Raw genomic sequence first — 27,645 nt, forward strand, 5'->3', positions numbered from 1 at the left:
GAAAATTTTTCCTGAATAAACTGGCTCATGAGGAGAAAAAGAAATCACAAAAAGCAGATATCTTCTTCTTCTAAGGAGCAGATATACTTCATAAGGTATAATTTGTTTACAATAAAATTTGGTTTAGTTTCTCCTCAGATGATAAAATGAAAGCATTACAATTAGAACATTGTGACACATCTACACAGCAGCAGAGATCCCCATCTTCATCTTATCCTCTTCCATAAAATCAGTAATATCAATATTCAGCAGACTTATTGCCACAGCAGGATTTGCAACTGCTATGTCTGTAAATATCTACAATAGAAATGAAACACACTGGACTTACTTAGTATCTTGTCTCCTCAGCTGAGAACATTATAAATGCTAAAGGCTAGTGACACAGGTATAAAGTGAAAGTAGACAACAGCAACAACAAGAATTTTTTAAAGTCACAGGATTTTTCTTTAGCATTCCCTAGAAGAACATTGCATACTGTTCTCAAAGAAAGATCAGGCTGTTTGTTCACCATCAAGATGGTGGTAATAGAGCGTATTATGTCACATAAAGTTCTCACAACTGCACTTAATGTCATGGTCAAACTAGTGGAGATGTGACATCTTGAGTAAAAGCCGCCTTTTCCATTCCGCAGCTAGAGAACTAGTAAAAACCTCAGCTGAGGACAGCTTCAGTTTTCACTGAAATCCAGATTAAATCAGTATGGCATAAACAGTATCATCTCTTGGTACAACATGATACGTGAAACAGTCAGTCTATGACTGACATATTTTCACAGCAACACCTGGCGTAATTAATTTGGCACAGTTTGATTTCCAGTGTTTATTACAGTGTGACAACCATGTGTGTTCCCTGCTTAGAAAGTAGGTCACCTCCACAAGCCGAGGAAAAACGTGGATGTTGATAACCATGCAAACACACTGTCAAAGACTTCAGCATCACAAGGTCTTTCTTTTTTTTCTTTTTTTTAAGGTGAAACTGCAAGTGACCGCCTAACTCCACGCCAGAAAGCCTTTACCAACGGAAGCTGCATACAACTAACTTATATCGGTATGACTTCTCTGGCGAATTGACGAAGTAACTGCCCCAAAATTGTGAGCCACAAGAAACGATCGGGCAGGAAAGAAACACCATCCCCGCGGCAGGCACCGCTTCCTCCTGCCCGGTCCGTGCGAGAACACAAAGTCCCGCAAGCCGGCCGGTGCCCTCCCTGCCACTCCGGGGCACCGGGGACGACTCCCTGAAGGGGAGTAAAGGCTGAAGGGCTGGAATAGCCACTCTCCCAACCCAGACAACCTCCGGTAACTACGGAGAAGGTGGCGGTAGGAAAAAAAGGTCACCGCGACAGGCCGCCCCGCAGGCCTGACTGGAGGAGGCGCAGCTCTGGCCCGGGGAAGGGGCGCGGCGAGCGCCCGGCTCCCCTCACAGGACAGGGGCTGTCAGGGAAGCTGGGGAGGGCGACCTGGCTCAGCTCCCACGACCGCTTCCTCCTCTCCGCCTCCCTCCCTGCCGCTCCCAGCAGGGGTGCAGAGGCGAGCGGGGCCAGGAAGGGGCCAGGAAGGGTCCGGGAGGGGACCGGGATGGGGCCGGGGTGGGACTGGGGTTCCCTCAGCCCGCGCCTCCCCCAACTCTGTGGCGGTTACTGGCCTCGTGCTGGCCCCTCCCGCCCCGCCCCGCCCCGCCCTCCAGCGCGCGCTCACTCTGCGAGCCGTCGTCCAGGCGGCCGAACTCCCAGTCCGGGGAGAGGGTCTCCAGCGCCATGGCCCGCGCCCCGCAGCGCCAGCGCCGCCCCCGCCACCCCTGACTCACGCGCACGAGACTTCCTGCCCCGCTCCCCGCGCCGCACTCTGGGAAATGGAGGCGGCGGGGGGCGCTTGGACGCCGGGAGCAGGCGGGGCGGGCGGCAGCGCCCCCGCGAGGACGGCGCTTGCACACCGCTACCCTCCCACCTTCCCGCCGCGGGCGCCCGCGAGGCGATGCCGGGCGCCTCGCCCCGTGCCGTGCGCGCGCCCCGGCCGTTGGCTCCCTCGCGGCTCGGCGGGCCGGTTCTCGGGGGCCGGTGCCGCCAAGCGCTCGCCCCACGGCGAAGGTCAGGGGGAGTAAAGCAGAGGGAGAGCGGGGGGCGAGGCAGGCAGTGTGCTTCGGCCTCGGGGTGCGGGAGGAGAGCCTGGCGGCCACCACCTGCTGCCGGGGTTAGAATCATAGAATAGTTTGAGTTGGAAGGGATCTTCAAAGGTCATCCAGTCCAACCCCCTGCCATGAGCAGGGACATCTTCAACTAGATCAGGTTGCTCAGAGCCCTGTCCAGCCTGGCCTTGAATGTCTCCAGGGATGGGGCATCTACCACCTCTCTGGGCAACCTGGGCCAGTGTTTCACCACCCTCAGTGTAAAAAATTTCTTCCTCATGTCTGGCGTGAATCTTCCCTCCTTTAGTTTAAAACCATTACCCTTTGGTCCCACCACAAGATGTTGCTACTTTCATCTGTTAACTCCGAAATGTCAAAGGTTGCCTTTGGTCTTAGCTAGCGAATATCTTTATCCTGGCTGCATAAGAAAAGGTGTAGCATCCATCAAAGAATAACAGATACAAACTTTGTGTTTTGCTGTGAAATGGTCATGGAATTAAGGCACTAGATATCAACTGAGATAACCAAGGCAGGAAAGAGACTGAGGTATCCTTGTGGTGTTGAGCTTATATAAAACTTCAGCTGCTTTGGTTTCTGCCATGTCTGAGGCAGTTCCAGCTACTGCAGAGTGGGCAGCTGCACCTCAGAGGTGCAGTGAGGTAGGGGAGTCCTCTCTCCCCACTCTTTCCTCTGCCTCCCCTGCATCTGTGAGCTGCCAGTCCAACCCCTGAGGTACAGAGGCTTTGGGAGCTTCTCTGCTTTTCCCCTGGTGTACAGGGCCCCAGCCTGAGTCCCTCTCACACCGATCCCACACCTCTGCCACACTGAGAAGAGGGAAAACTGCTGGGTAAATTCCATAGTGTGATATTAATATGTCCTGTCATGTTTCTCTTGCCAGCTTTTCACTTTGCTGATGCAGGAGGAAGGAAGCAGCAGAAATATCCCAGCTCTGAGGGAGCATCTGGAGCTCAGAGGCAGCTGCACGGGGTATGAGACAGATGTGTGACTGCTGCAATAGTGTCATATAATCATCTCACTCTCACTTGTTGTCACACAGAGCCATGAGGTACTTACCTGCATGTTGTCAGTCACTGTTTTTGTTTTGTTTTGTTTTTTTCTTCAGGGCTCTGGTGGGTGTAATATCAGAGAATAAAAATAGAAGTTATATGGGTAGCATGATAAATAGCCATTCAGGACCTTTAACACTGACCAGAGGAATTACATTACCTTAGCAGAATCCATAGCATCAGCAGAAAAGGAAGTGGCTTCCAACGCAGTGTCACCAGAAGCATCAGCAATTTCAGTGGGGAAAGAGCAACAAAAATAGCAGCTCCAATGAGAGATGTATCAGTAAGTGCAGGATCATCCATAAAAGCTAACTCTGTAATGCAGCAGATCGGAAAATAGTACCTACTATAATTGTTTTCTGATTAAAATGAATCCGTCCTTTGGAAGATACTGATTTTTAAAGTTTCTAGGGAAGAAAGATATGGCTGGCAGGTTTACTGTTGATGAGTTTTTATCTATTCAGAGAGCATTCAAAGAGGCCAACCTGGGTCTGGGAAAGAAGAGATCAAATTTAGTTTTGTATTAAATTGAATAAACAATGTTTGGAATATATATATATATATATGTATATTTAAAGAGAGAGAACTCTGCTTTGGTAAATGTCAAATAATAATAATGTAAATACACCATGCATAATGTAAAAACACCACTCATTGGTGGTGTGCTTTAGCCCCAGCTGGCAACCAAGTATCACACAGCTACTTGCTCACTCCTCTCCCTCCCCCAATGGTGGAATGGGGAGGACAATCAGCAAAAAAAAAGGTAAAACTCAGGGGTTGGGATAAAACAGTTTAACAGAACAACAAAAGAAGAGATACACAATGCAATCACTCGCCACCTGAAAACCAGTGCCCAACATGCTTCTGAGCAGCAACACCTCCCTCCTCCCTGCCAACTCCCCCAGTTCATGTACTGAACATGACCATCATATGGTATGGAATATCCCTTTGGCTAATTTGGGTCAACTGTCCTGGCTGTGTCCCCTCACAGCTTCCCATGAAAATTAACTCTATCCCAGCTGAACCCAGAATAACAGGCTTGTTTGAAACTTAAAATGTTTCTGTTAGGGGGTTTAAGTCCCTGAAAGTTTAATTGTGCAGGAAGTTGACAGCTGGTAGTGAGCACAAGTATCTCTAAGGAGATGTTAAGTATCACACAAAATGAAACCACAATTTGTGCTGGTATTTAAGGATCACATTCTGTATACAGCCATGCAGATGCAGCTTTCAATGAACTCAATAGAGTTGCTATACATATATTCAAAGCCAAGGCATGTCTTCCAGTTTTGAAAAACAAAATAATAGAAAACTTTTCTCTACAAACCACAAATGCTTTATTTGAAACAAATACAGTTTCTTTCAGCTATGGAAAACTGCACATAAACAGAAGCTTTCAGATGTCTTAAAAAGTAGTCATGAGGCTTTTTGTTATCTGTCTCAGAAAAATGTGTCCTTGAATTCTGCAGGATGGTACAAGAGTGAAACTTGAAGAACTGGCACTCAGTAGGGCCCTTCCTTCCCCACATCTGAACTGAATTTATAAAGAGTAAAATACTTTAAGGTTGTATTGCAAGGTTCTGAGATCATCAAAACTGAGTGCAAAGGTAACCAAACCAGTTGGTCTATGCAGTGGCCACACCAAAGAGTGCACTGTGATCCCCACAGCATAAGCTGATGCAACCCTTATTTTGAATATGGAAAAAGAAAAATATAATTTTTTAAATGTATTGAAATGGCGTGAGTTTGGGTTTTGGTGTTGTTTTGTTTTTTGTTTTGTTTTGGTTTTTTTTAAGAAAATAAAAAAGAGCAGGAGGCTCTGTAGCTGAAAAAGTCACGATTAGACAAGTAATAGCAACAGTTAAATTTTATGCTGCCGTTCATGATTAAATTAAATGACTTACTATTGGGTTTTCCTTTGGCTCACTAGGTGGCAGTGCTTTGTTGCTTACACTCAAGTTATTTAGGTCAATTCTAGATGCTGCTAGAATTTGTTTCCCCTGAAACTCTGATTTAGACTTTTATCTTGAAGATGACTGTTTTAGTGACAGCAAGTCTAGCTCAGCTTTGATTGGTAAGTTCGTTGTCAGTTAATGGCTTGATGATGTTTGCTCATGTGAAATTGTTGACATTTTATAAGCACCATTTCTGAAAGTCAGGTGACATTCATGTTTTCCATTTGTACCAGGAAGCTTTTATTTGGTACAAGCTCATAGGAAGTTACTAAAATTGCTCCAATATCTCTTAGTATCTTCAGATAATACAGTAGTCAGAAAAGTCTTTAGACTTTGCTTAATGCAGTGATTTTTGGTAAACTGAGTATTACTGAACACAGCCATAGTTGAGAAAACAAGAATTTATTTTGACCAGACCAAAATGATAATCAAAGTAAAATTGTATATTGGACTTCCACTCGAACTGAATGAAATGTGAAATAAATATGTTCCAGCTGAAATAGCCTGTTACACTTGAGTACTGAAATGGGCAGGTGAGAGAATAAAGTCCAAAATGCAGTAGAATTAATATGGTACTGTGACTGTTTCATTTATGAAGTGAAGTGGCTAGGTATCTATGGGTTCATAAATCAGCAGGGGTTTGATTCCATGAGGTATTAAAGATTTTTTTTCCTTTGAAATGATATTTCCTTGGAAATATAATTCAACTTTGGACAATACAGTTACTTGCTATTTTTAAACAGTATTTTTATGATATTTGAAATCTTAGTGAAAACTTTAATGTAACGTTCAAACAGGAACTGTTTTATAGAAAAAAATGGTGAAAAGCATGTAGAGCAAAAATAGCATCTTGTGTACACAGGCAAAGCTCCACCAAGATTGATAGAATTATGGTTACTTATGGGAGAAAGAATTTGGCTTGCTGAATCTGCAGAAAGCCAACTGTGCTATACATTCCTTGTCTGTGGAACATTTAATGCTCAGCTCTCTGAATATTTTAAATAAAATAAAGTTCTTGTTTAAAGATTTTGTGGCATGATTCCCAGAAAGGACTTACTATCTGAGATTTCCTCTTTGCAACTCTGTTCCACAAAGATAATGCTGACTTTTCCAGATGTAGTTTCTATTCTATTGTATGGAATTTGAGAGACTTCCATTTATGCATATGAGTAAAGCATCTACATATGATAATTCTTTCTACTGGTCAAACTGGTGAAGTAATTCCCTTTCCTCATCAAACATATGCCTCCTTTTGGTTCCTCTGGAAAAAAGAAATGTCAAACATAAGGTTTTAAATGGTTGTCTAGATGGCAGAAAATCCAGTTCAGTAGATTGTGAAAGCCTCACTATCAGGTGTGTATCTGGTCTGAAATGAAGACACGGGGGGGAAAAATAAGAAAAGCAAGTTTTAAATATAAATGTTACAGAGAGAAAATGAGAAATAACTTTCCCATTAAATCTTGCTTCATCAAGTGGAAAACCATGAAATGTTTCTGTTGTATAAAGTTTGAGTTGAAACTTGTCATGCAATTAACATGGTTAGGGAATAACAAGTACAAAGCCATACTTTATTTTTTTTTTAATTACTCAGTCTTTAAAACTGGGTGAACTCTAAAGTAATCCTGAGGAATCTGAGTCTGAACTATGACCAAATCTTAATTAATCATGAAAAGCCCCATCAAGGCTGATTTTCAATGAAAAAATGTAGTTGATTAGTGAATCCCAGGGCATGATTTTCAAAAGAAAGCAAATCCTGGAAGATTCTGAGCAGTTTCCCAAGCACTTTAGTATGTGCACGTACTCGGCATACTGTGGAACACAACCTTCCCTAATCATCTTGCCAAGTCTGGATGATATCTTCAAAGACACTATGTGACTTCCGCTTTACAGAAATCAACAAAGATTTATAATGTTAAACTGGATTAGGTTTTACATTTGTTCTGGACATTTCTGCCCATACAGACACATTTTGTTTGGTGAGCATGCTATTGAACAAGCATGTTTAGCTTCTGAGTAGTTTTTATATTATATACCTATGCCCCTATCTGGTTTTGCAACTTGCTGACGTGCATCTCTGGAAAATCAGGAAACAGAAAGGGGGAAGCCCATGCTGGAAAGCTTACTATGGGTAGCTGAAGGTTATTTTTAAATCTAAGCTTTGGCTTTAAGAAACAAGGAGCAGAACTGGAAATAAAAATCAGGAGAGGAAACTTAATGTATAAAATGTGCTTCAAACCAATTGCATAAATTTACACTGATACCACTGGACAAAGGATTTCTACCCAGATAACCAGGAAACTTTGATAATTTGCAAGCTACTTTTCTGACTGGAATGCAGAAAGCAGTGGGGACTTTGCGTCACTTTTTCCAAACAACATAAAGGCCAGAGGAGTGTATTGTAACCATTACAATATTTAACACTGATGTTGGAGTTTACTATGTCACACAAAACCTATTTGCTCATTCTCAGAGAGGTCAACATAATCATTTTCTGGATGATGGAAAACGTGGTTTGAATTGGCTGTAAATGTTGACGCTGATCCTTGAAATTCTAAATAGCCAATTTATTAAGTGGTTCTTAAAACCCATGCATATGAGTTCATCACTCTGATCATGAGGAAGATGCTGACAGTACGCAGATACCATCCTTGCATGTGATTTAGCACACCCTTGTCCCAGTTCATCTCACTGTCCCTCTCATTACTATGAAACCTAAAGTAAAGCCCAGCTCTTATTCCCCAGCTTTTCTTTATACTGTGATTCTGTTGACAACAGACACCTTCTCTTATGACTTTTCCCTTTTGTCACCTGACATTTTAGTAGTCTGTGAAGTAAATGGAGATATATTATTGTCTCAATAGGTTTGGAGTTGTTTGTAGATGAAGGTGCGCCAATTAATTAAAAACCTGGTGCTTTACACATGCATTGTTGTATTGTCTGTCTTGTGTATGTGTAATGAATAGAGCCAGAAGTCATTACAAATTGCTTACCCAGGGAAAACAAGTATTTTGCCATAAGCCTATGTGCCAATGGTTAAAAGCCAAGTATGTGGTGCTCTACTTGGAGAGCATTTTGGATCATGAACAAGGATTTGGAGTTTGAGGAACTTCAGCAATGCTTGAATTCAGCTCCAAACTTTGAAGTATAGGACCATTCTGATGCCAGTTTTTACAGAAGCAGTTGTTTGCACTGTATTGTATGGAGTTTGTGCAACTTCCATCAAGTCATAGGAAGGCTACACATAACACTAATTCATCCTGCTGTCTGAGGTAGTGAAATAGTTCCCTTACTAAGGCCTAGATGTCTATATTTTTGATTTGAGCACACAGTGGTTTTGATCAGTTGTGTGACTTGTGCATGTGCGTGTATAGTTCCCTGTATTGCTACAACATGACCTATCAAACTGTGGAGTTATTAATCTTTCTTAAAGAAATTGCTAATTCAAAAAGAAGATTAATGACAGGCATTTCAGACCAACAGTGCCTGTAGTAGTTAAATTATGCATTTTAGTCCAACAGGATTAAGACTTTGAATGTTTTTATTGTACAGTTTAAAGTGAGAGTATTTTAAAGAAACAGTTTTAACAGTGAAACTGTGTAGATTTTATGTGAGACAGAAGATATGAGGCGACATACCCATAGAAGTAGCCAGTAACAACAGAATATGTACTATTTTAAAAATAAGTCAGAAAGCGAAGTCTTTTAGCTTGGTTAGTGAAAATCTGGTATTACTGCACACCATTCTCTTTAAACCCATAGTACCACAGATAATAGAGAAGGAACCACTTGTATAAACATGTTTTTCCTCCTTGTTAGTGGGACTTTTTGATGAATTCTACTAGTTTAGTTTTTAATGTCCCAGGGCAAATAAATGCACTAATTCATTCAGTTGACTATTCCATAGTCTAATAAATCAACTCATACAACAAACAAAGTCATCATAAGAAGAATCTTCACTGAAGTGGGCCAAGTACTCCCCTAGGTTTTTCACCACATAGAGAGGGAATTATAGGAACTGACTAGTGATTTTCTTTTTTGAATTTTAATTGCAAAAGGGAAGCCCAGTGTTTTATTTTAGTTAAAAAGTTTTTATTATCATTTCTGTTAATTCTACTTGGTGCCATCTACACTTATGGAGCTGCCAAGAGCCTCAAATGAAAGACAGGATATAGTTTTCCTACATAGGAGTAAATCGAGGAATTAATTATGTTGTGGGAGTCATAATGCAAACCCTTGTGTTCCTTTACTCTCTGGGGGGACTGAGTTGTGCCAGCCAGACTTATTATTATTTTGGGAATGGCACAACTTAGTCCTTGCAGTGCCTTTCCTTCTGCTGAGCATTTAAAGTGCCCCGAAGAAGAGTGTGGAGGCCTTGAAATTAAACCCTGGGGATGGCTGTTTGGCTTCTTTTGCAGGAAAGCATCCAAAAATCAGTGAGACCTGGATGGTTGCAAGTGAAAGGAAAGACTCTGTCTACTTTATTTTCTATTGTAGCGAGATCCCTGCATATAATAAATTTCGCTTGAGTTGCTTCTGTCTTCTCTGATGTGGTTGGTGCTGACCAACTTCTCAATTTTTTCCTTCCTTGTTTTCTTGACAGGAACAGTGCATTTCAGCCTTTTACCCACCCTTGTTCTTTAAGACCAAGTGTTGCTAGGGTTTAAACGTGACCCAGTTTGCAATGATGCTTACATTACTGCCATGCTATCTACATTTGTATTCGCTATTCATACCCTTTTGCGATAATTTTCCTTCTGATTTTATTTAGCATTTTGAATTTGTATTTTCAGGATCCTTCTCCATGCCTCTGACAAGATTTTGTTGTGACTTTAAAAAAATGTCAAAGTTGAAACATTTATGTTTTTAGGCAACCTCAAATTCTAGAATATTTTAAAAATTATTAATAGTAAGTAGAATGAGCTGCTTCAAAAATACCTGGTGATGTTGATGATATGGATTTCCAAAACATCATTAGACAGAATCACAGAATGTTAGGGTTTGGAAGGGAACTCGAACCATCATCTAGTCCAATCCCCCTGCCAGAGCAGCAATACCTAGATGAAGTTACACAGGAAGGCGTTCAGGCGGGTTTTGAATGTCTCCAGAGAAGGAGACTCCACAACCTCCCTGGGCAGCCTGTTCCAGTGCTCTGGCACCCTCACCGTGAAGAAGTTTCTTCTCAAATTTAAATGGAACCTCCTTTGTTCCAGTTTATACCTATTACCCCTTGTCCTATCATTGGTTGTCACTGAGAAGAGCCTGGCTCCATCCTCCTGACACTCACCCTTTACATATTTATAAACATTAATGAGATCACCCCTCAGTCTCCTGTTCTCCAAGCTAAAGAGACCCAGCTCCTTCAGCCTTTCCTCGTAGCAGAGATGCTCCACTCCCTCATTAGTGGTTTTTAACCTAACTACTGGCGGTTTTGGTATGCAATAAACTAAAAATGAATGTCGATAGCATACGTGATCCTTTGATTGTCCCAGCAGATTCACATGACTGTGAGGCAGCCGCACAGAGGGGATAAAGCTGGAGGTGAGGCGCTCAGCCCCCTCCGAGGCGGTGGTGGACAGGAGGTGTCGTGGCCCCCGCTGGCGGGAGTGCTGGGGGTCCCGCATGCGCCTCGCACCGCAAAGTGGCCGTGACTCGTGTCGCGGGGCCAGGAGCCCCTCACCCCACCGCGCCAGTCCCAGCCCCTGTGATCCCCGCCCTTCCCCCGGCGCCGATCCCGCCGTGCAGCCGCCAAGGGGGCGGGGACTAGGGGACGCGGTAGGAGCGGCAGGTGCGGCGTTTCGGCTCCCCCACTCCCGACGCGCCTGGCCGGTCCCCGCGGGGCCGGGCGGGGGCGCGCCGCCGCGGCCGCGGATGCTGGCGCGGCGCCAGCAGCCTCGGCGCGTGTTGCATCAGACGAGGGGCTCCGCCGCGGTGCCGGCTCGGGCTTTCGCCGGGCGGCCGAGGGAACAGTGGGCCCGGCGGCGCTCCGCAAGATGCTGCGGACAGGCCCTCGACTGCTGCGGACCTTCTGCACGACGGCCGCGGTGAGTGGTGCGGGGCGGGCAGCGGGGGACGTGAACCGCCCCACCCCGTGCGGGGCTGTGCCGTGCCTTGCCCGGGAGAGAACGGCGGGGGCTGCTCCTCGGCGTGCCGGGCAACCATGGGCCGAGCGAGGAGAAGTGGCGGTAAGGGTAATTTTTCAGGATTTGATCCGTATTATCTGTGCCGGGGTTTTAGTAAAGCCCGTACAGACACGGGAATGTCAGCGGGGCTCGGGAGGGGGCTCGGTTTGCGTGCAGAAGCAGCATCTTGCCCAGCGGGATCGCAACCATCATCGGGGCGCTGCGTCTTGCAGGGATGCGGCTGGAAGCTGCAGGGAGCGGGCACCAGCGATGCCGCGATAACCCCCGGTAACTGCGTGTCGAGAACAATGTGAGCGTGGCTGTTCGCTGCCTCACTCTGTATTTGCCCTGTGAGAGGCTGAAGGTTGCCTTCTTAGTTGGGAAGGACCATGCTTGTTCCCAGTGCTGGAGAGGAGCCCCAGGCTTTGGCCTAGGAGGAGTGTTTAGTTTGTGACCTTCTCATCACCAGTGCCTAGCTCTGGGATAGTGAGTTGCTCGTGGTTGAAGTTGATGGCGTAAATTCCTTTGCATCCCATGGTGTAGTTTTTTACAGCTCTGCACATTTGTTCCAAGCTATTCTTTATGTCCTGTTAAACATATAGACTGCAGAACTCCAGCTCCCTGAAAGCCATGCCGAATCCAAATTATCCAGATGTGTAGGTCTGGCAAGCTGAATGAGGCTGAGATTTTTTTCTTTCCTGAAGACTGTTCTTTGTTTCATGTTCGACTGCTTGTTTTAGAGTGAGGACAGCAGCCCAGCTAAGGTATCTACATGGAAGGGGTTAGAATAAAGAGAATTAACACAAGCATTTTGGAAATGCAATCAGCAGTGCCAAAAAATGTGAACGAATGGCTGGTGATAACACATTGCTTGTAGATGTGTAGATGGGAGGGGAGGCTCTACAACAGGTTTCTGTTTGGAGCCACTGGAATTTAGCACATGTCCGGGCATCCTCAATAGATATAAAGGTGCAGTACTGCTTTTCCAAAGAGATGTAATTCAACATTCATTTTTTAAAAAGTGTAACATATTAAAATACTTACTAGCTTCACCAAATTCTTATCCATAATAAATAAAATATTGTAATCTTTTGGAGAGTAAGCTTTGCAACCAGAGTAAGAGTTACTAAATGTTAGCCTTCAAGAAATTTGATTAGAAAAATGATAATGAATTGAATGTTAGATAAACATACAAAAGAAGCAGTAACAGAAAATTATTTTTATCTATGAAGTATTCTTCTGGGGATAGGTTTTGTAACATTAGACTCTTCTGAGAAAAGAAAGTGTAGCTCTTGGACTTGTCTTCCATTTTTAGGAACTAGAACTTGACAGGATAGTTACCAGCATTTGGCAGAGTGCTTTTCTGTGCAGTGCTTAATTCTGTTTCTTAGTTTTATTTTTGGTTAGGTGTTTTGGAGGAAAAAAAGAACCAGCATGGAAGCAAACATTAAAATACTGTATATCTTTTTATGACCCATTGTAAAATAAATTCCAGTACTATATCAACAGATGATGTGGCCAGAATTTTTAAATAGGGAAGTTAAACTTAAATCTGTGTTCTCATATTGAGGCAGTGAAAAAATAATGGACTTTCAGATGATTTAAGTATTCAAGATAAGACTGCTTGTACAAGTAGTTCTCAGGTTTTATGCTCATTACGTTTGTCTTATTTTCTTCATCCAAATTGGGAGCACTTGAGTTAGGGAAAGAGAATTACTATTAATCTGTGTTACAATCTGTGTTACAGAATTACAGTAGAGTGAGCACCAGCTTCTAAATTCTTACCTTTTGGTATCACTGTCATAATAACTACATTGCCCTATGATTAATAAAGTAATAAAAGAAAGGCCAGATCTCTCTAAGCCACTGGAACTGCATTGTTTGCCATAACTCAGAAGCAAAAAATGTGCTCTGATACTGCAGGACCATTAACCTTCCCATGTATCTGTTAATGGATAATTCATGTCCATAGTCAGCCAGGCAACTGCAAAAGAAATCTAATATAGCCTCTTAAGAGAACTAATAAAAAGTCTAATCTTTGCATGTGTTAGTGATAATGAGCCAGTATCCATCTGGCACATTAATCAACAACAAGGATGTTCTACTGTTCTTGAACGAGCTTCCTTTCTACAGCTTCTTGCTGAACTCTAGTGATGGTACACTGGCCAAAATGTGCCATTTCCGTAAGAAAGGAAACACCGAACTGTTTTTTCATTTCTGTGCAATCTTATAGAACTTTCTGGTTTAATTGTGTCTTAGGTCCATATTAAAGTCTCCTAAAAGGATTTCCTATTTTCACAGTTGTAACTCATCTTACATAACAAGGCTTGAGGAGAATTTTAAAAGTAAGATACGAGGTGGCTGTAAGATCTCATGCAGTCGCTCAACTGTTATTTTTCAAATAAGAAAAAAAAAATGAAGGATTGCATTTGTGGTCTGATGGTACAAGACCTTCCACATATGGAAATTCTTTTTTGTGTTTTTACTCAGTAGAAATCCTGTGCATGGCTGATTTGTGGGTTTGGCTCCTGCTTTCTACTGGTGACAGTGTATGTGTTAATGCACTACAAGCAAATTTCCACATCTAAGCCAGATGTTAATAGAAATCACATAATGCACATGTACTATTCATTGGAGAAGCAACTCAGGAACCACTGGTCATAGCACAATTAGCAGGTCCATCTTGCAATTGAAATCAGCCCCGATTTGAGTAGCTTTCTATAAGTGTGAGGCAGCAAAGCTAATTTACTACCAAGTTAGTCTTTTGTGCATTGAAGAAATGGGACGTTCCAGTCTGCAATATTCTCAATTTTGTGAGATTTGGGAAGTTTTTTTTCATTCCTTTTGGGACTGTTCTCTCTTTGCTTCTCACCACTTCTTGACTCAGTTCCACAACTTGCACAAATTAAGCATGTGTAGCTTTACTGAAGCTCTGTTGATTTACAGCACATCATTATTTGGAACTGGAACTGGTATGCAGTTACATGTAATATGAGAATATGATTTATTCACAGGAAACATGAACTAAAAGTGAAGTTTAGGAACAGAGTATGCATATGTTATTAACACTTTGTGAATAAGTGGAGAAAAAGTAGCTCTCAAAGTGGTGAGAAATTTGAACTGAAAATTACAAGATTGGCCAAGTATCACCAAAACAACAGAGTATAGTATATTTTAGAGGTATTTTTAAATGGAGGTTGGATACATTCATGAAAGCAATAGTATGATGTGATTGCTTGTGATGACAGAGAAGTAGATTTGTTAGCTAAAGAGAACCTTTCCAGTCTTGTGTTTTTACTGAGATATGTTAACAAAAGGACAAAAGCAGAATAAGCAACTCTCATCTGGGCTATCTTTAATATTTCTTCCACATACTAGTTGGGCTGCCACTGTAAATTAGGACTGTATAGAAATCAGTTGATTTCATTACATGCCAAACATGTTCAGTGATCCAGCATGTTAATTTTTCTTCAACTTGCCCACTAGACTTAAAATAATCAGGAAAATCTGGTGATTATTTTTCATAATGCAGCAGCATTTTGCCTGTAAAATCAAAGATCTCAGTCATAGAGCATTGGTAATGAGATCTACCTGCATCCATTAGGCCTTGCAAGATAAGTATTGCAAGAGTAAGTTTTACTCTTTATAATTCAGAACGCAGTTTTGTCTTTATCAAGAACAAAATAGTGGACATATTTTAGGCATCACTGTCAGCAATGCAGCATTTGTTAGGTATATTATTATCACCAGTCTCATAGACATTTTCTAACAGCCAACTATAACAATGTGACTTTGCAAGAGCCTGAGTTGTGAGTTACTACTTGTTATTAACACTACTGCAGTTGCAGAGGTGCTGACTAATACCGTAATACAGTTTTAGTAAGCAGTTTCATTGTGAGGGAAAATATCATCTCCAGACAAATAGTTATTACCTGTTTGTTTATATAGAAAATAAAATGCATGCTTCGATATTCCTATAATGGAACCTACCAATTCATAACTTCCTTTTCTAAGCCCAACTGCACAATTAAAATGTAACTTGAAACCAGCAAAATATATCCATAATATTTCAGATGTAAAATGAATTGTAATGAAATGGACTGTGTTTTTGAGAAGCCTGTTTTTCAGGACATTTCTTTTTGTCATAGAATTTGTCATATGATCTGATGGACAGTCCAGACCATCTGATATCCATCAATAACCCACCTAGTCAAGGTATTGTCATGTCCCAGCCACTGTAAGAAAGGGAAAAGAGAAGGGATGAGAAAAACATACAAGTGCAAACATACAGAACAAATGCCAGTGGTTAAGATATTCAAACAGTGCTTTGATTCCTCTTTATCATCCTGAGCTTATGACATCTAATGGGTCATTCAGAAAAAATGGCAGTCAAAGTCCAGTTGGGAAAGGTGAAGTTAAGGATAAAGGTAGGGAGTATGTGGATTTATTTTCTGCCTTTCATTCAGGCCTCTGAAGAGGAGGGATCTTTAATGGTTTGAGTCTAGGAGTAGTTTGTACCAGATGCAGCTTTGGGGAAGGTAAGTTTGCTGTTTATTCTGTGTGAACATTTCCTTTATAACCAGGTGTGCAGGTCCATTTGTTTTTTGAAGGTTTCCAATTTTCCGTTTCCAGAAGCTGCTGAAAAATGCAAACACAGTTGCTTTTAGGGACAGTTTCACCCTTCTGCCAGCACCTGTGTGCTCATTCCTGCTCCTCTGCTGGACCTGTGTTAGGACTTGTGGCAGTGCAATGTACCAGATTAGTGCATAGATCCAGTGAAGAATGAGCTACATTTTCTCAGGTTCATTCCTAACCCAGTGCTTGCAGCTACAGGAACACCACTTCTGGCATAAAGGAGGTGTTAGAGGCAAGGGACTGGAGGCAGGGTGGGAGAGGAGCACAAGTGTCCCCTAAATCTAAAGAGACTCTGAAGGTATTAGTAGTTTTCTCAGGATGCAAGCACTTGAATAACATAGCAGTACATGATATCCTGATATGATAGTAGCGTGGTGATTCTAACTATCCTAAAAATAAAGAGTTGAGGAAGCTACTGGCACCTACTCATTTTGAAGAAGCTTAGAAGCAAGTGCACTGGGATGCAAAGGCAGAGGCAGTGGAAGTCAAACAAAGGAACCTTGCAGTGTTGCCTTGCAGAACGATCAAATGGGTGATCATTACCTTTAACTTGCAGGAACAATGCAAGTGAGTCTTGTTTAGCCTATAAGTAGTAACCACAAATAACATGCCAACGTTTAATTATAAGGATTTAGAGGGTGTGTTTCAGGGACCTAAGTTATGCCTAGAAAAATGGCTTTATATATCTGTTTAAAAATATATTTTTAAATTTCTTATCATATTAATTCTGACTATGAGTAAGATCATGCAGCCTGTTATGACTCTTTTAACAAGCAGTAGGTCTGTCTAATGGAAATAACTGGGAAAGCAATATAGACATCGATAACAGTATCAGATGATACTTTTATGTTGTGTTCTCTCTGAATTGTACATTTCTTGTCATTAATTTCAAAAAATAGATCATTATTCCTTCAAAGGTGATTGGGGTAGAAAGATGTTCATCAAACTGAGCATGGTTCAAGAATGAGCAAGAGAAAAACATAAACCACAATGTGGTTTTTTTTTGTTTGTGTGTTTGATTGTTGTTTTTTTCATCCTAGAACATGGCTTGTTTTAATTCTTTTCACCAGGCTTACCAACATAAGCTAAGGCTAGCCCTTATAGGTCAAAGTATATTTGGACAAGAAGTTTATAACAAGCTGAGAAAAGAGGGCCACAAAGTTGTGGGAGTGTTCACAGTACCTGACAAGAATGGACAAGCTGATCCTTTGGGTAAGTATAATCTTAATCTAAATGTTAAAATTACAGGCATACATAACAAATTTATCTTTTCGTGAGAAGGTGATATTTATATGGGAATGGGTTGCATATATTGCCTTTATTACACTGGATTCAGCACAAGAATTATGCTTCAACAAACAAAAGCCCAAGAACTGGTATAACCTTGCTAGCTAGTCAGTGTTAAGAGTTGTTTCTAACCATACAGGGCCATACATCATGAAATTAAAAAAAAAAAAATTATCTGAGTACTTGATTTGAATGCACCTCCTAGAGGTAATCATCCTGAACTTGATCTGTATCTTAAAGCAAGTAGCTGCTGAGCCTATGCTCAAGCACAGACATCTGCCACCAGTTTCACTGTGCTGTCTGGGACAGTCCAGGCATGGAGCCAGGACTATTTATCCCTGGATTTCTGCCCTTTCTGATGAGCTTGCCTGCGGCTGTGTACCTGCAGAGCCTATTTCTCTTCCACCTGGACTATAGGAGACCCATTGAAAAGGGTAAAGGAGGCTTTGCTCTTCCTTTTACCATTGCCAAGATGTGTAAGATTTTCTAGACTTCCTAAAGAAAGAGTTCTTGCTTGACAGATACTCAGAATTGTACTTACACAGCAGAACCCAGTGTGATAACGAAGCTACTTTGGAATAATCTGAATTGTAACCTCTTTTTTTTTTTTTTTCAGTGGCACAAAAATAGTGAGTTAATAAGATTAGCAAATAGAAGTGCCAGAATGGTATATACCTTTAGTCCAGACATGTATTTACAGAACTCTTGTGAGGGAATTAAAAAATGTAAATTTTGCTCACCTGGGCTATGGCACTCCCAAACTAGCATACAATTCTCTACTTTATTACATTCTGTAACTCCACCTCATTAAAAGATTTAATCACACTTAGAAGAATCAGAGGACGTAACTATTAGTTTAGAAAGGACAATTCAACTATCCAGCTCTGGAAGCATACCTTAATACTTGGTGACATTATATAAGGTATTGTTGTATACTTATTACACTAGCAGATGTAAATAAGCAAATCTTCCACTGATTTCAATCACATATTTATTTTAACTAAACCATAGAAGTAGTTTGTTGCTTTCCTAATGGGAAAAGAACACTATTAAATACTTTGTTGCCTTTTACTTCCAGATGACTCAAACACCTTAAGTCTCAAGTGAAATTTGCTTTTTCTATATACTCGAACAGCAATGATTTTTATTTCTAAAAACAGTTGCAGTACATACTAATTTTCATGGAATGGTATTTAAGTAAGTATTTACTTAAAACCTAAGTTAATAGGCTAAAGATGCTTCAGGTCAATCTCAAGATCCAATTTCAGAAGTAAAAAAAGAAAAAGGAAAGTAATAAAATGTGTTTAGAAATATTAATTAGATTAGTTTTCAAATCTCTTATTTTCCCTTTTCTTCCTGTTATACACAAAACTCAACAGATGTAGAGTTTGACTCCACTCTCCTTCTCTCTGTGATGAGTTATTAAGCAGTTGCGCAATGAAATGTATCAAGTACCTGAAAAGTCTCTCTGCAATTAGTACAGGGTTTTTTTGTCACTTTTGAGCCTAATTTTAGGTGTAGCTGTGTGTCTCACAGATAAATGAAAGCATATCCAGAAGACATCAGTAAACAGAATTTTGGAGAAATGCCTGAAGGCCTCTAGCATCTCTATTATTTGCACCACATGGCAAAATGATGCTGACATGAGTGAATCTTAGTTGTACGTAGTCATATTCACATACAAATTGCTGAAGTGGAAAATTAAGTTTTGCTAAACCAAAGCAGTTACAGACAAACGTGATGACCAGACAGGAAATGAAATGTCACTTTTAGGTGGTCAATAACATTCGTCATTCTTTTCTGCTTTCATTGGTACTTATCACCCAACTCATAAAAGTTGACTGAAAGTTGAGACTGACATAAGCTGTAGGAAGGAGAATCAAAGACAGAATCAATAAAATACATCCAAGCACAAAGGTTTTTAAATAGCATACAAAACAGTACAAAGGGCACTCTGTAATCATACACTTGATGATCTGCTAGAGTTATCATGCAATACCTCTCTGATTTCAGTTTGAATTTTTAACATAAAATTTAAATTTAAAAAAAATTGCTCTTGCCCCTCAGCACTGGCAGCGGAGAAGGACGGCACTCCTGTTTTCAAGTTCCCCAGATGGAGAGCGAAAGGCAAGCCTATCGAGGAAGTAGTTGCAGCCTACAAATCAGTTGGAGCAGAGCTAAATGTCCTTCCCTTCTGTACACAGTTCATCCCCATGGATGTTATTGACTGCCCAAAACATGGCTCAATTATTTACCACCCATCCATCCTGCCACGCCACCGTGGAGCTTCCGCAATCAACTGGTGAGTTTGGTGCAACAAAACTCCACGTGTGTCGCATTAGGATGTTGGTCTGTACCCATTACTCATGTGAATGCTGGCACTGTCCTGTTGACTTGCAACTGCTCCGAAGGAACTTTGCTGAAGCAGCTGAGTATTTGGTTCATGAACTACCCTTCATACTTAAGATTCATTATGATTTCCAATACAAGTGCAGCTGTTATTCTGGGAAGATCAGTGACGTGATTTGTACATTCATATATTTTATTGACATGGGTAAATTGACAATCTGGAGTTTTCATAGGCAGGACCCTGCTCTTCCAGCTCATCCTCCACAAACACAAGGTAACTGTCACAACAGGGCTTGATGCAGAGCCCAAGATTTCACAGAAGGGAAGGGAGATGGGGGAGGAGAATCCACAAGAATAAAACCTTACCTTGTGCTCCTCCTGAGCAACGCACAAGGGTAGATTCAAAACATTACAGTGAAAAAACTACACTGCAATAATTATCTCAGTAGTCTCAGATCTAATATTCTAATGACAACAGAAATGCCATTGTCACAGTGTTTAAACTCAATAGGAAATTGTCTAAATATGAAGAAACAATTTTAAAATAATCTTATAGACAGCATTATGATTATCTAACGACACAAATGTTGTAGATTCAAAGTAAAGACATATTTTGGTGTGGACTTTTTTTGTTGTTTGTTTTGCTAAACTGAAGTACTTAAGGAGAAGTAACTTAAGGAGTAAAGAAGACTATTAGAGACATAATGAAATCCTTCAGAAAGTGGCAGTTGTGTCCAAGTGAGTAAAATTAAAACGTGCATAAACTCTGGCAAATTAGGTGTAAAATGAGAGTAAGGCAGTCCAGAAAAGAAATAAAGAACCAGCTTTTAAAGGCATACAATTGAATAATAACAATTTTCTCAGTGCATTCAAGGTGGGAGGTATATAGGCTGATGTACGTGTTTCATACAAAAGAGTTGCTTATCAAAGAGAGCACCATAGTAGGAAATCTGTATTGGTATTCAGGATGGAGGAGCTTAAGATGTCACTACCATACAGCCATTTTTAATGTAGAGTAAGTCAGAACTATTCTATTGAGCTGAACTGTGAGTAGAAGAGATTTTAAATAAACTGATGAATGAATAAGAATCTCTTCTCAGGACCTAAGGACTTTCAAGCAAAGGTTTCACAGGTTTCTCTTCCTTCAGATTGTGTTGCTGTGAGAGACTGGAAAACAACAAGAGCAACAGCAGTTTTAAACAGGCTCAGAGGAGAAGCCAGGAAACTATAGGCTAGTCAATCTGGTTTCAATCTGCAATAAAAAGTACCATTTCTACACAAATGGGTAAATGTGATAATGTGAAAGTGAGATTAAGAAAATGGGTGGTCAAATTTAAAGTTTAAAAACATGAACTAATAAGGGGAGAAAAACTAACCATATGTAAGCACAATTAAACTTAAGTTACTTGTTACTACTCAGAAAAGGGACCATGGAAGGATCTTAAATACTGTCTGCATCTCAGCTGGAGCATGAAGGAGCTACAGAAATGCTCCAGAAAAGGCTAAAAAAAGATGGTCAAAGCTACAGAACAGCTTCCACATGATGGGAGAGAAGCCTAGGAGTCTTCAGACTGGAAAAGAGATCGTTGGGAAGGAAATATGCTAGCAGTGTATTAAGTCATGAAAGACACGGGAAGGTGAACAAGGAATGATTGCTCATTCTTAATCAAAAGTTAGGGCAGTCAGCTAAGAGATCAGGTTGTAGGATATGACTAAAAGAGAAGGTACTTTTACTCCATACAGTCTGTTATTAAACCGTGGAATTGCACACCCAGAGAGCTCTAGAAGGATGCTTTCATGGAGGAAAAGTTAATCAAGATCTATTTCACAGGAAGATGTAGATGCAAACTCTCTTTCAGGAAGTTTCTGAGGTGAAGGTTTCCAGAAACAGGAATGTATTCCAATGGTGAAACAGGAAAGTATCCCAATGGTGTATCACTGAGTCTTGCCCTGTTATGCATATTCCTTCTGTAATCACATGCTCCTGCTCTTCTCAGGTAAAGGCTGTTGTCCTAAGACCTTTAAACCAAGCTAAATGTTTGCCTTGATTTGGCCTTGGTTGATCATTCCTGTGTTTCACCCTCACACCCCTCGCTCTCATCACAACTTCTTTCATGTGTTGTGGCTACAGCCCTGGTGCTGATCAGAGCCTTTCCCCTCACAGTATGACTGAGAAAGCCTGTGGGAATTAGGCATGACTAAGGGGTCACCAGGCACAAACAATGGTCCTGGGCCTCTGAGGGTTTCTCATTCCATCCTTTACAGCCTCTTCCAGCTGCTGCCACTTTGTTATCAGCAGCTGTCTGTGGAGGGAGCTGGTGGCCAGAGGAGGGGGCACACATTAGTTCTCATCTTGTCACCTATTCAGCATTAGGGACATTTGCCCTTGATACCTTCTTCTCCAGCCATGCAGAGGACATGCACTTCTCCCCAAGGTGCTCTTTTGGCATTTGTACATAATATAAAACAGAAGAGATGCTGCTTAAATGTGTGAAAGGTCTGATATGGGCTGGCCAAACTTCTGTAAGCTTCTGGTTTTGTGAATATGCCAACTTCCCCAGTTGTCTTTAGTTTGTCCCTCGCTCTGCACAAATGTGTGCTCTACTCCTTTTAATAATTTAATTTTCGGTGCTTACAGTTAATAGTGATTTTTCATGTGTATAAGGCAGATCTCAGATGATCCTATCACAACATGGACTGCCAAGGGAATACTTACATGAGCTATGTCTTATAGAAAATGGCAGTGGTCTTTGCATGCAGACAAATGGTTAAAAGTGTGTAGGAAAGATATATGTCTATTTCTGACTGCTCCCTTAAACATACTTCTGTTTGATTATACGTCATTCTGAGGCACATGCAGCTCCAAAGGAGAACTGGAAATTTTAAGTGGCTAAAGTTCCCTCAGATTCAGAGGCAGATCTGAGCTGATGCAAATTGGCATAGATCTATTGTAAGCGGTACTATGTTCCTTCATAGCAGCTGAGAATCTGGCTGGATATAAATTCCCTTAATAACTTTCCCTCAAACAGTTGCATATTCATCATTTTCCACTCTGAGTTTAGCTCTTTTTCAGCTGTGTGGCAACTGTACTTTCCTTGCCGACCTACAGATGAGTTGTGAGCATTAGCTAATTATATTCAACTATGAATTATTCAGATAATATGCTGTGTACATGCTTCCATCTTTCAAATTATGTCATAACTATTGCACATCTTTTGCTTTGTATGTCTTACCACTCATAATACTTTAAAAATAATTGTCTCAATGAACTGTTGGATAGACTCCCTGGATTCAGTTGCAGCATTTCTTATGTCACTTTGTGGAAACCACACATCAACATTGTCAAAACTGTGGGTTCCTGACTGTGAAATGGGCAATGAAACTAGTATTAAAGATAGTTAGGATTTTCTTTTCTATATACACAATGCAAATGAATGTGTAAAAGATGGGTTGATATCCCTGACTACTTTCATACTGTTTGTATTTACCATAAGGCTTTTTTTTCATGTCCAGGACTTTAATTCAAGGAGATAAGAAAGCAGGATTTACTATTTTTTGGGCTGATGATGGCTTGGACACTGGACCAATACTTCTGCAGCGAGAATGTGATGTTGGACAAAATGACACTGTGGACGACCTGTACAACCGATTCCTTTTTCCAGAAGGAGTAAAGGCGATGGTATGTTTAGCTGTACTAAATATATCTATGTTTTAGGAGGAAAAGAAAACCATCTGCTGGTGTTTGAAAATAAAGGTAATAAGATGCTTATATTTGGAGAGACAGAGGCTGTGGTGCTCAGCTGACTCCTGGGCTTTGGTGGAGCTCTGCTGCTTCATGACAGCTGCGGAGGTGGCCTCAGAGTATTCGTTGCTGGCAGCAGTCAGAGCGTATCCTGTTTCCACAGCAGGCAAGAAGTTGGACTTGTCTGGAATGTAGCTCTTTCCACAGATTTTTTTGAATGTTTTTACAAAGTGAAGTTTTTTACCAGCTCAGAGAGAACAGAAAGTTTGGGATGAGGTTGAAAAAAAAAAAGGGGGGATGGTATTTTAAGTTCAGAGCTCTGGTGGATTTGCTTTGGATTTTGTATGCTTATACTTTCATTTCATTTTGTTTTGTTTTAAAATGAAGAAAAGAAATTGCATAAAAATACTCAGTGTGGATCATTGGAAGATTTTTTTTTTCTCTCTCCATTTAAATGCAGAGAAATAACTTTTTTGCAGAAAGAAAAAGGAAAGAGTTGAATGCAAACATACAGAGCCATGTTCTGCTCCTGCAGGCTTCAGGCAGTTGCTATATGTTTGGTGACTAGCTATTCCTATCAAATTTATCAGACTATTTCTTTGTCAAATAAATTTAAGCATATATGTATGTTAATCAGTGCAGCATTCATCCCCTAGATTTTGGAAATTCTAGGTTTTAAAAATAAGCCAGTTTCCCTTGTGGCAGAAAGTCTTTTTCTGTCAATTGCAAGTACGACTGTGGAAAAAAGGCAGACCAAGCTAACATCTTCTCTTTTACTTTTGCACTTAGGTGGAAGCTGTACATCTAATTGCTGATGGTAAGGCCCCTCGTATACCTCAGCCCGAAGAAGGGGCAACATATGAAGGGATCCAGAAAAAGGAAAATGCAGAGGTAGTGTTAAATAACACTGTGTTTTGCACATATCATTAGAAAAGTTATTAACTCAGATTACAATAGTAGTGATATCAAGTTAACATGAATTGTAATTCAGCTGTTTCCCCAACTCTTATTCTTGGGATAACTCCAAGGATGTGTGTAATGGACCACCAGGTTAGGTTCCTATTCCCTTTCAGCAGTTACATATATTTAGAAACTTGGTGTTCTACTTGGGATCATCTACACACAGCCATATGGCAGCTGTTACCTTCAGTTGATTCTTACTATGCTACCATACTTTTAAATACAGCTTTGGATGAAGATCGTTCACTTTGTTTACCAACAGCCCATACTAAATTCTCTACCAGATGTTCAATGTTAGGAAAAGCAAGTGTTGGCATCTTTCCTGTTGGCACCAGGAAAAATAAATAGGTCATGTAAACAAATAACAGATTAAAAAATTATCTAAACACCCATATAAGAATTGTGTTATATAAGCACCCCCACTGCATTAGCTGAATCTCCTTGTTGGTTGGGAAGGCCACCATAAAATGATAGTGAATGCTGCCTGTAATACCTTCTTTTCCTTTTCTAGACCAGTGCAAGAGTTAAAATAAAAGTAAAAAATTATTCCAACAATTTCATTCTCTTGTCCATGTGAATGTAGTCCTTTCCACCTGAAATATTGTAGGTGATGCTTTTATGATATTTCAATTTCTGCTTTAACTTAGAAAAAAATAGCTTTGTATAAGGATATTTTTATTCATCCCTATGATGTAATATATAAGGAGCTTCCTTGGAACTAGCTTGATCTCCCTGCTGTAAAACCATTCTCATTGGCTTATAACTTGCTGCTTAATATTCTTTGTGCTTAAAATGCAAAGGATACTAAGTACTTGAGTTTTGTTATTTAACAGTTCTTCTGCAACTTTCTTTAATTTATTTTGTACTTTGACTCACAATACTGCAAAGATAAAGGAATACATTTTCACTGGTGTTACATATTAAATACACATCACATTTTTAAAACATTCTTTCCTTTTTCCTCCAAGACTTGAAGGAATTGCAAGTTGTAGCAGGGATTCAATCTATGAAACAATTTCTAAAGGATTAGTAAATGGTTGGAAAGTATTTTGATAAAAGTTTGTTGATTTATCAAAGAACTTAGCATCTAAGCAATTAATAGATAATTTTCAGCAGGTGATATTCCAGACGCAGACATTTATATTTATATTTATATTTATATTTATATTTATATTTATATTTATATTTATATTTATATTTATATTTATATTTATATTTATACTGTGCTTATTAAATCTGTTAATCATAATATTATTTATGAATGAATACCTAGTAGCAAGAGTATTTTTTCATTATATTAGTATGAGAAGGAGAATCTATGAAAAGATATAGACTGCACAGAACACAGAAATACTAAGAGCACCCTATTTGTTAGGTCTTTGATGATTCGCCATCTGCAGATCACTCATCTTCCTTTATTATTAATAGACCAGACCCCTTCTATGTTCTTAAATAAATGAATGGTTGAAAGAGAAGGAGGGAGAATTTGTAATTCTGTAGGGAAACATTACTAAGTTGATTTATATCTAAACAGAGAAGAATTTACTGACATGTCTTGATTTCCTAGATCTCTTGGGACCAACCTGCAGCAGCTTTGCACAATTGGATTCGAGGGCATGATAAAGTGCCTGGAGCATGGGCAACAATAGATGGCCAGGTATGCTCTGAAAACTAGAAGAATATTCTTCTATATACCCTCTTTTTGACCTTTTATGTTATAAAGTTAAAAGTGTCTGCATACAGGTGAATACAAATGAGAGTTACATTGGAGCAGCTAGAACAGGCACCTAAACAAATGTACAGAACACAGTAGTTAAGACTTTTTTAATGATAGATCCATTTAATTCAAAGAAAGAGAAGAGCAGTGTCTGAAAAAAATGGGCATGGTACAAAGCAATAAGTAAGAAGGGTAGAACCAGACTATACCAGTTGTTTTGGAAAGTAAGCTTGCATTACAGTATAATGCAACCCATTCTGTATAGTGGGCAACATCACAATATTAACAGCACAATTAAACACTAAGACCTACTGAAAAAACAAGGAAGCTTTGATTTTAAAGAGAATTGGGTCTAGATCATGTGCAGAAATAAATATATCTCATTTAATGCAAAATCAACTGCTTCTTTTCAATGTATTGAAACTGTTATACATTTGATTCATATAGTACTTACAGAAAATATTTTAAAAAACACATTATCTTTCCTAGCTGTGATGTCCAGGTTTTGTTACTTAACTATTAGCCACCTGCTGGTCAGCTGCTCCAAAAGTCTGGTTCTGCCCTAACATCGAGGAACTGTTGCTGATTTGAGAGCCCAGAGAGAATGGAGGAGCCCAAGAGGGAGGTAGCATTCAGCATTGCCAGCGTGGGAGCAGAGCTGGACACCACTGATCACATTTGGGCTTTGGCCAGTCTCTCACTTTGGGTGTGCACTGGCAGAGCTGCTTCCCTTTCCATGCTAGTTCCAGCACACACGTTGTAACAGCAAACAGCTTTGCAGGTTTAGGCAGCTTGCAAATTTTTCCATGTCCTGGATTGTAAAGATGCAGAAATAATTTTGTGACATGTTTTCTGTGTGTAGGTACTCGTATTTTATTTGCATTATATCAAAACTTCAAAACAGTATAATTTCATTATTAGAATTTTAGAGCATGTTTAGAATCTGTGCACTTTTAATTCTGTTCGCTTGTAGATGGTTACTTTTTATGGGTCGTCGTTACTTGATGCTTCAGTGCCCACTGGACAAGAACTGGAAATAAAAGGTGCTTCAAGACCTGGACTTGTAACCAAGAATGGTCTAGTTGTTTTTGGTAACGATGGGAAGATGGTAAGTGCTCACCCTGGCAAACATGAGCATGGATGGAATAACTTTAGCAAGTTTATCAATCCTCTACCATCCTATAGAGATGATTTTCTTCTCAATCCATATTAATTTCCAGTGTAGATGGAAATGTACTAGTACTAGGGGAGAATCTGTAAGACAGGTAGGACTGGCCTGTGTTAAGTTACCTGCATCATAGCAGTTTCCCTGACAGCCTTTTATTTTACTATTTCAATAACCATTTTAGCGCTAAAAACTTTTCACACAAGGCTGTATTGCCTCCCAGATAGTTTAAAAGCATATCCTCTAATCTTTTAGGTACTAGTGAGAAATCTGCAGTTTGAGGATGGAAAAATGATCCCTGCATCTAAATACTTCTCTGCTGATGAAACAACTGCCCTGGAACTTACAGAAGAGGAGAAAAAGATGGCGGAAGATATTAGGGTAATGCCATAAACTGCTTTAGTAGGATATTACTTCAGACAGAAACATCACATACTTCTTGTTATAGGCAAGGCTTGTCTTTTATTTAGCCATGCAAATTGTTTTCAATAAAATGTACTGAAAGAGTATTGGGTTGAATCTTAAGCTA

The 27,645-nt window shown here is 40.3% G+C and overlaps 2 protein-coding genes across 2 annotated transcripts in view; one reads left to right on the forward strand and one right to left on the reverse strand.

Moving 5' to 3' along the window:
- WASHC4 (WASH complex subunit 4) overlaps window positions 1-1,758 on the reverse strand; it is a gene marked incomplete at its 5' end in the record, with an annotated part of 39,743 nt that extends 37,985 nt beyond the window's left edge. Inside the window, one exon of the mRNA XM_080363712.1 lies at window positions 1,698-1,758. Within this exon, the coding sequence (XP_080219838.1) occupies window positions 1,698-1,758 (61 nt within the window). The remainder of the gene's footprint in view (window positions 1-1,697) is intronic.
- Window positions 1,759-11,132: 9,374 nt separating this feature from the next.
- Window positions 11,133-27,645, forward strand: part of ALDH1L2 (aldehyde dehydrogenase 1 family member L2) — a gene marked incomplete at its 5' end in the record, with an annotated part of 34,027 nt that continues 17,514 nt past the window's right edge. Inside the window, 8 exons of the mRNA XM_080359001.1 lie at window positions 11,133-11,183; window positions 16,967-17,108; window positions 19,251-19,485; window positions 23,046-23,211; window positions 24,064-24,165; window positions 25,802-25,891; window positions 26,925-27,059; window positions 27,372-27,497. Of these exons, the coding sequence (XP_080215127.1) occupies window positions 11,133-11,183; window positions 16,967-17,108; window positions 19,251-19,485; window positions 23,046-23,211; window positions 24,064-24,165; window positions 25,802-25,891; window positions 26,925-27,059; window positions 27,372-27,497 (1,047 nt within the window). The remainder of the gene's footprint in view (window positions 11,184-16,966; window positions 17,109-19,250; window positions 19,486-23,045; window positions 23,212-24,063; window positions 24,166-25,801; window positions 25,892-26,924; window positions 27,060-27,371; window positions 27,498-27,645) is intronic.

The sequence above is a fragment of the Nesoenas mayeri genome, assembly GCF_963082525.1.
Source record: "Nesoenas mayeri genome assembly, chromosome: 1".
Classification (NCBI taxonomy): domain Eukaryota; kingdom Metazoa; phylum Chordata; class Aves; order Columbiformes; family Columbidae; genus Nesoenas; species Nesoenas mayeri.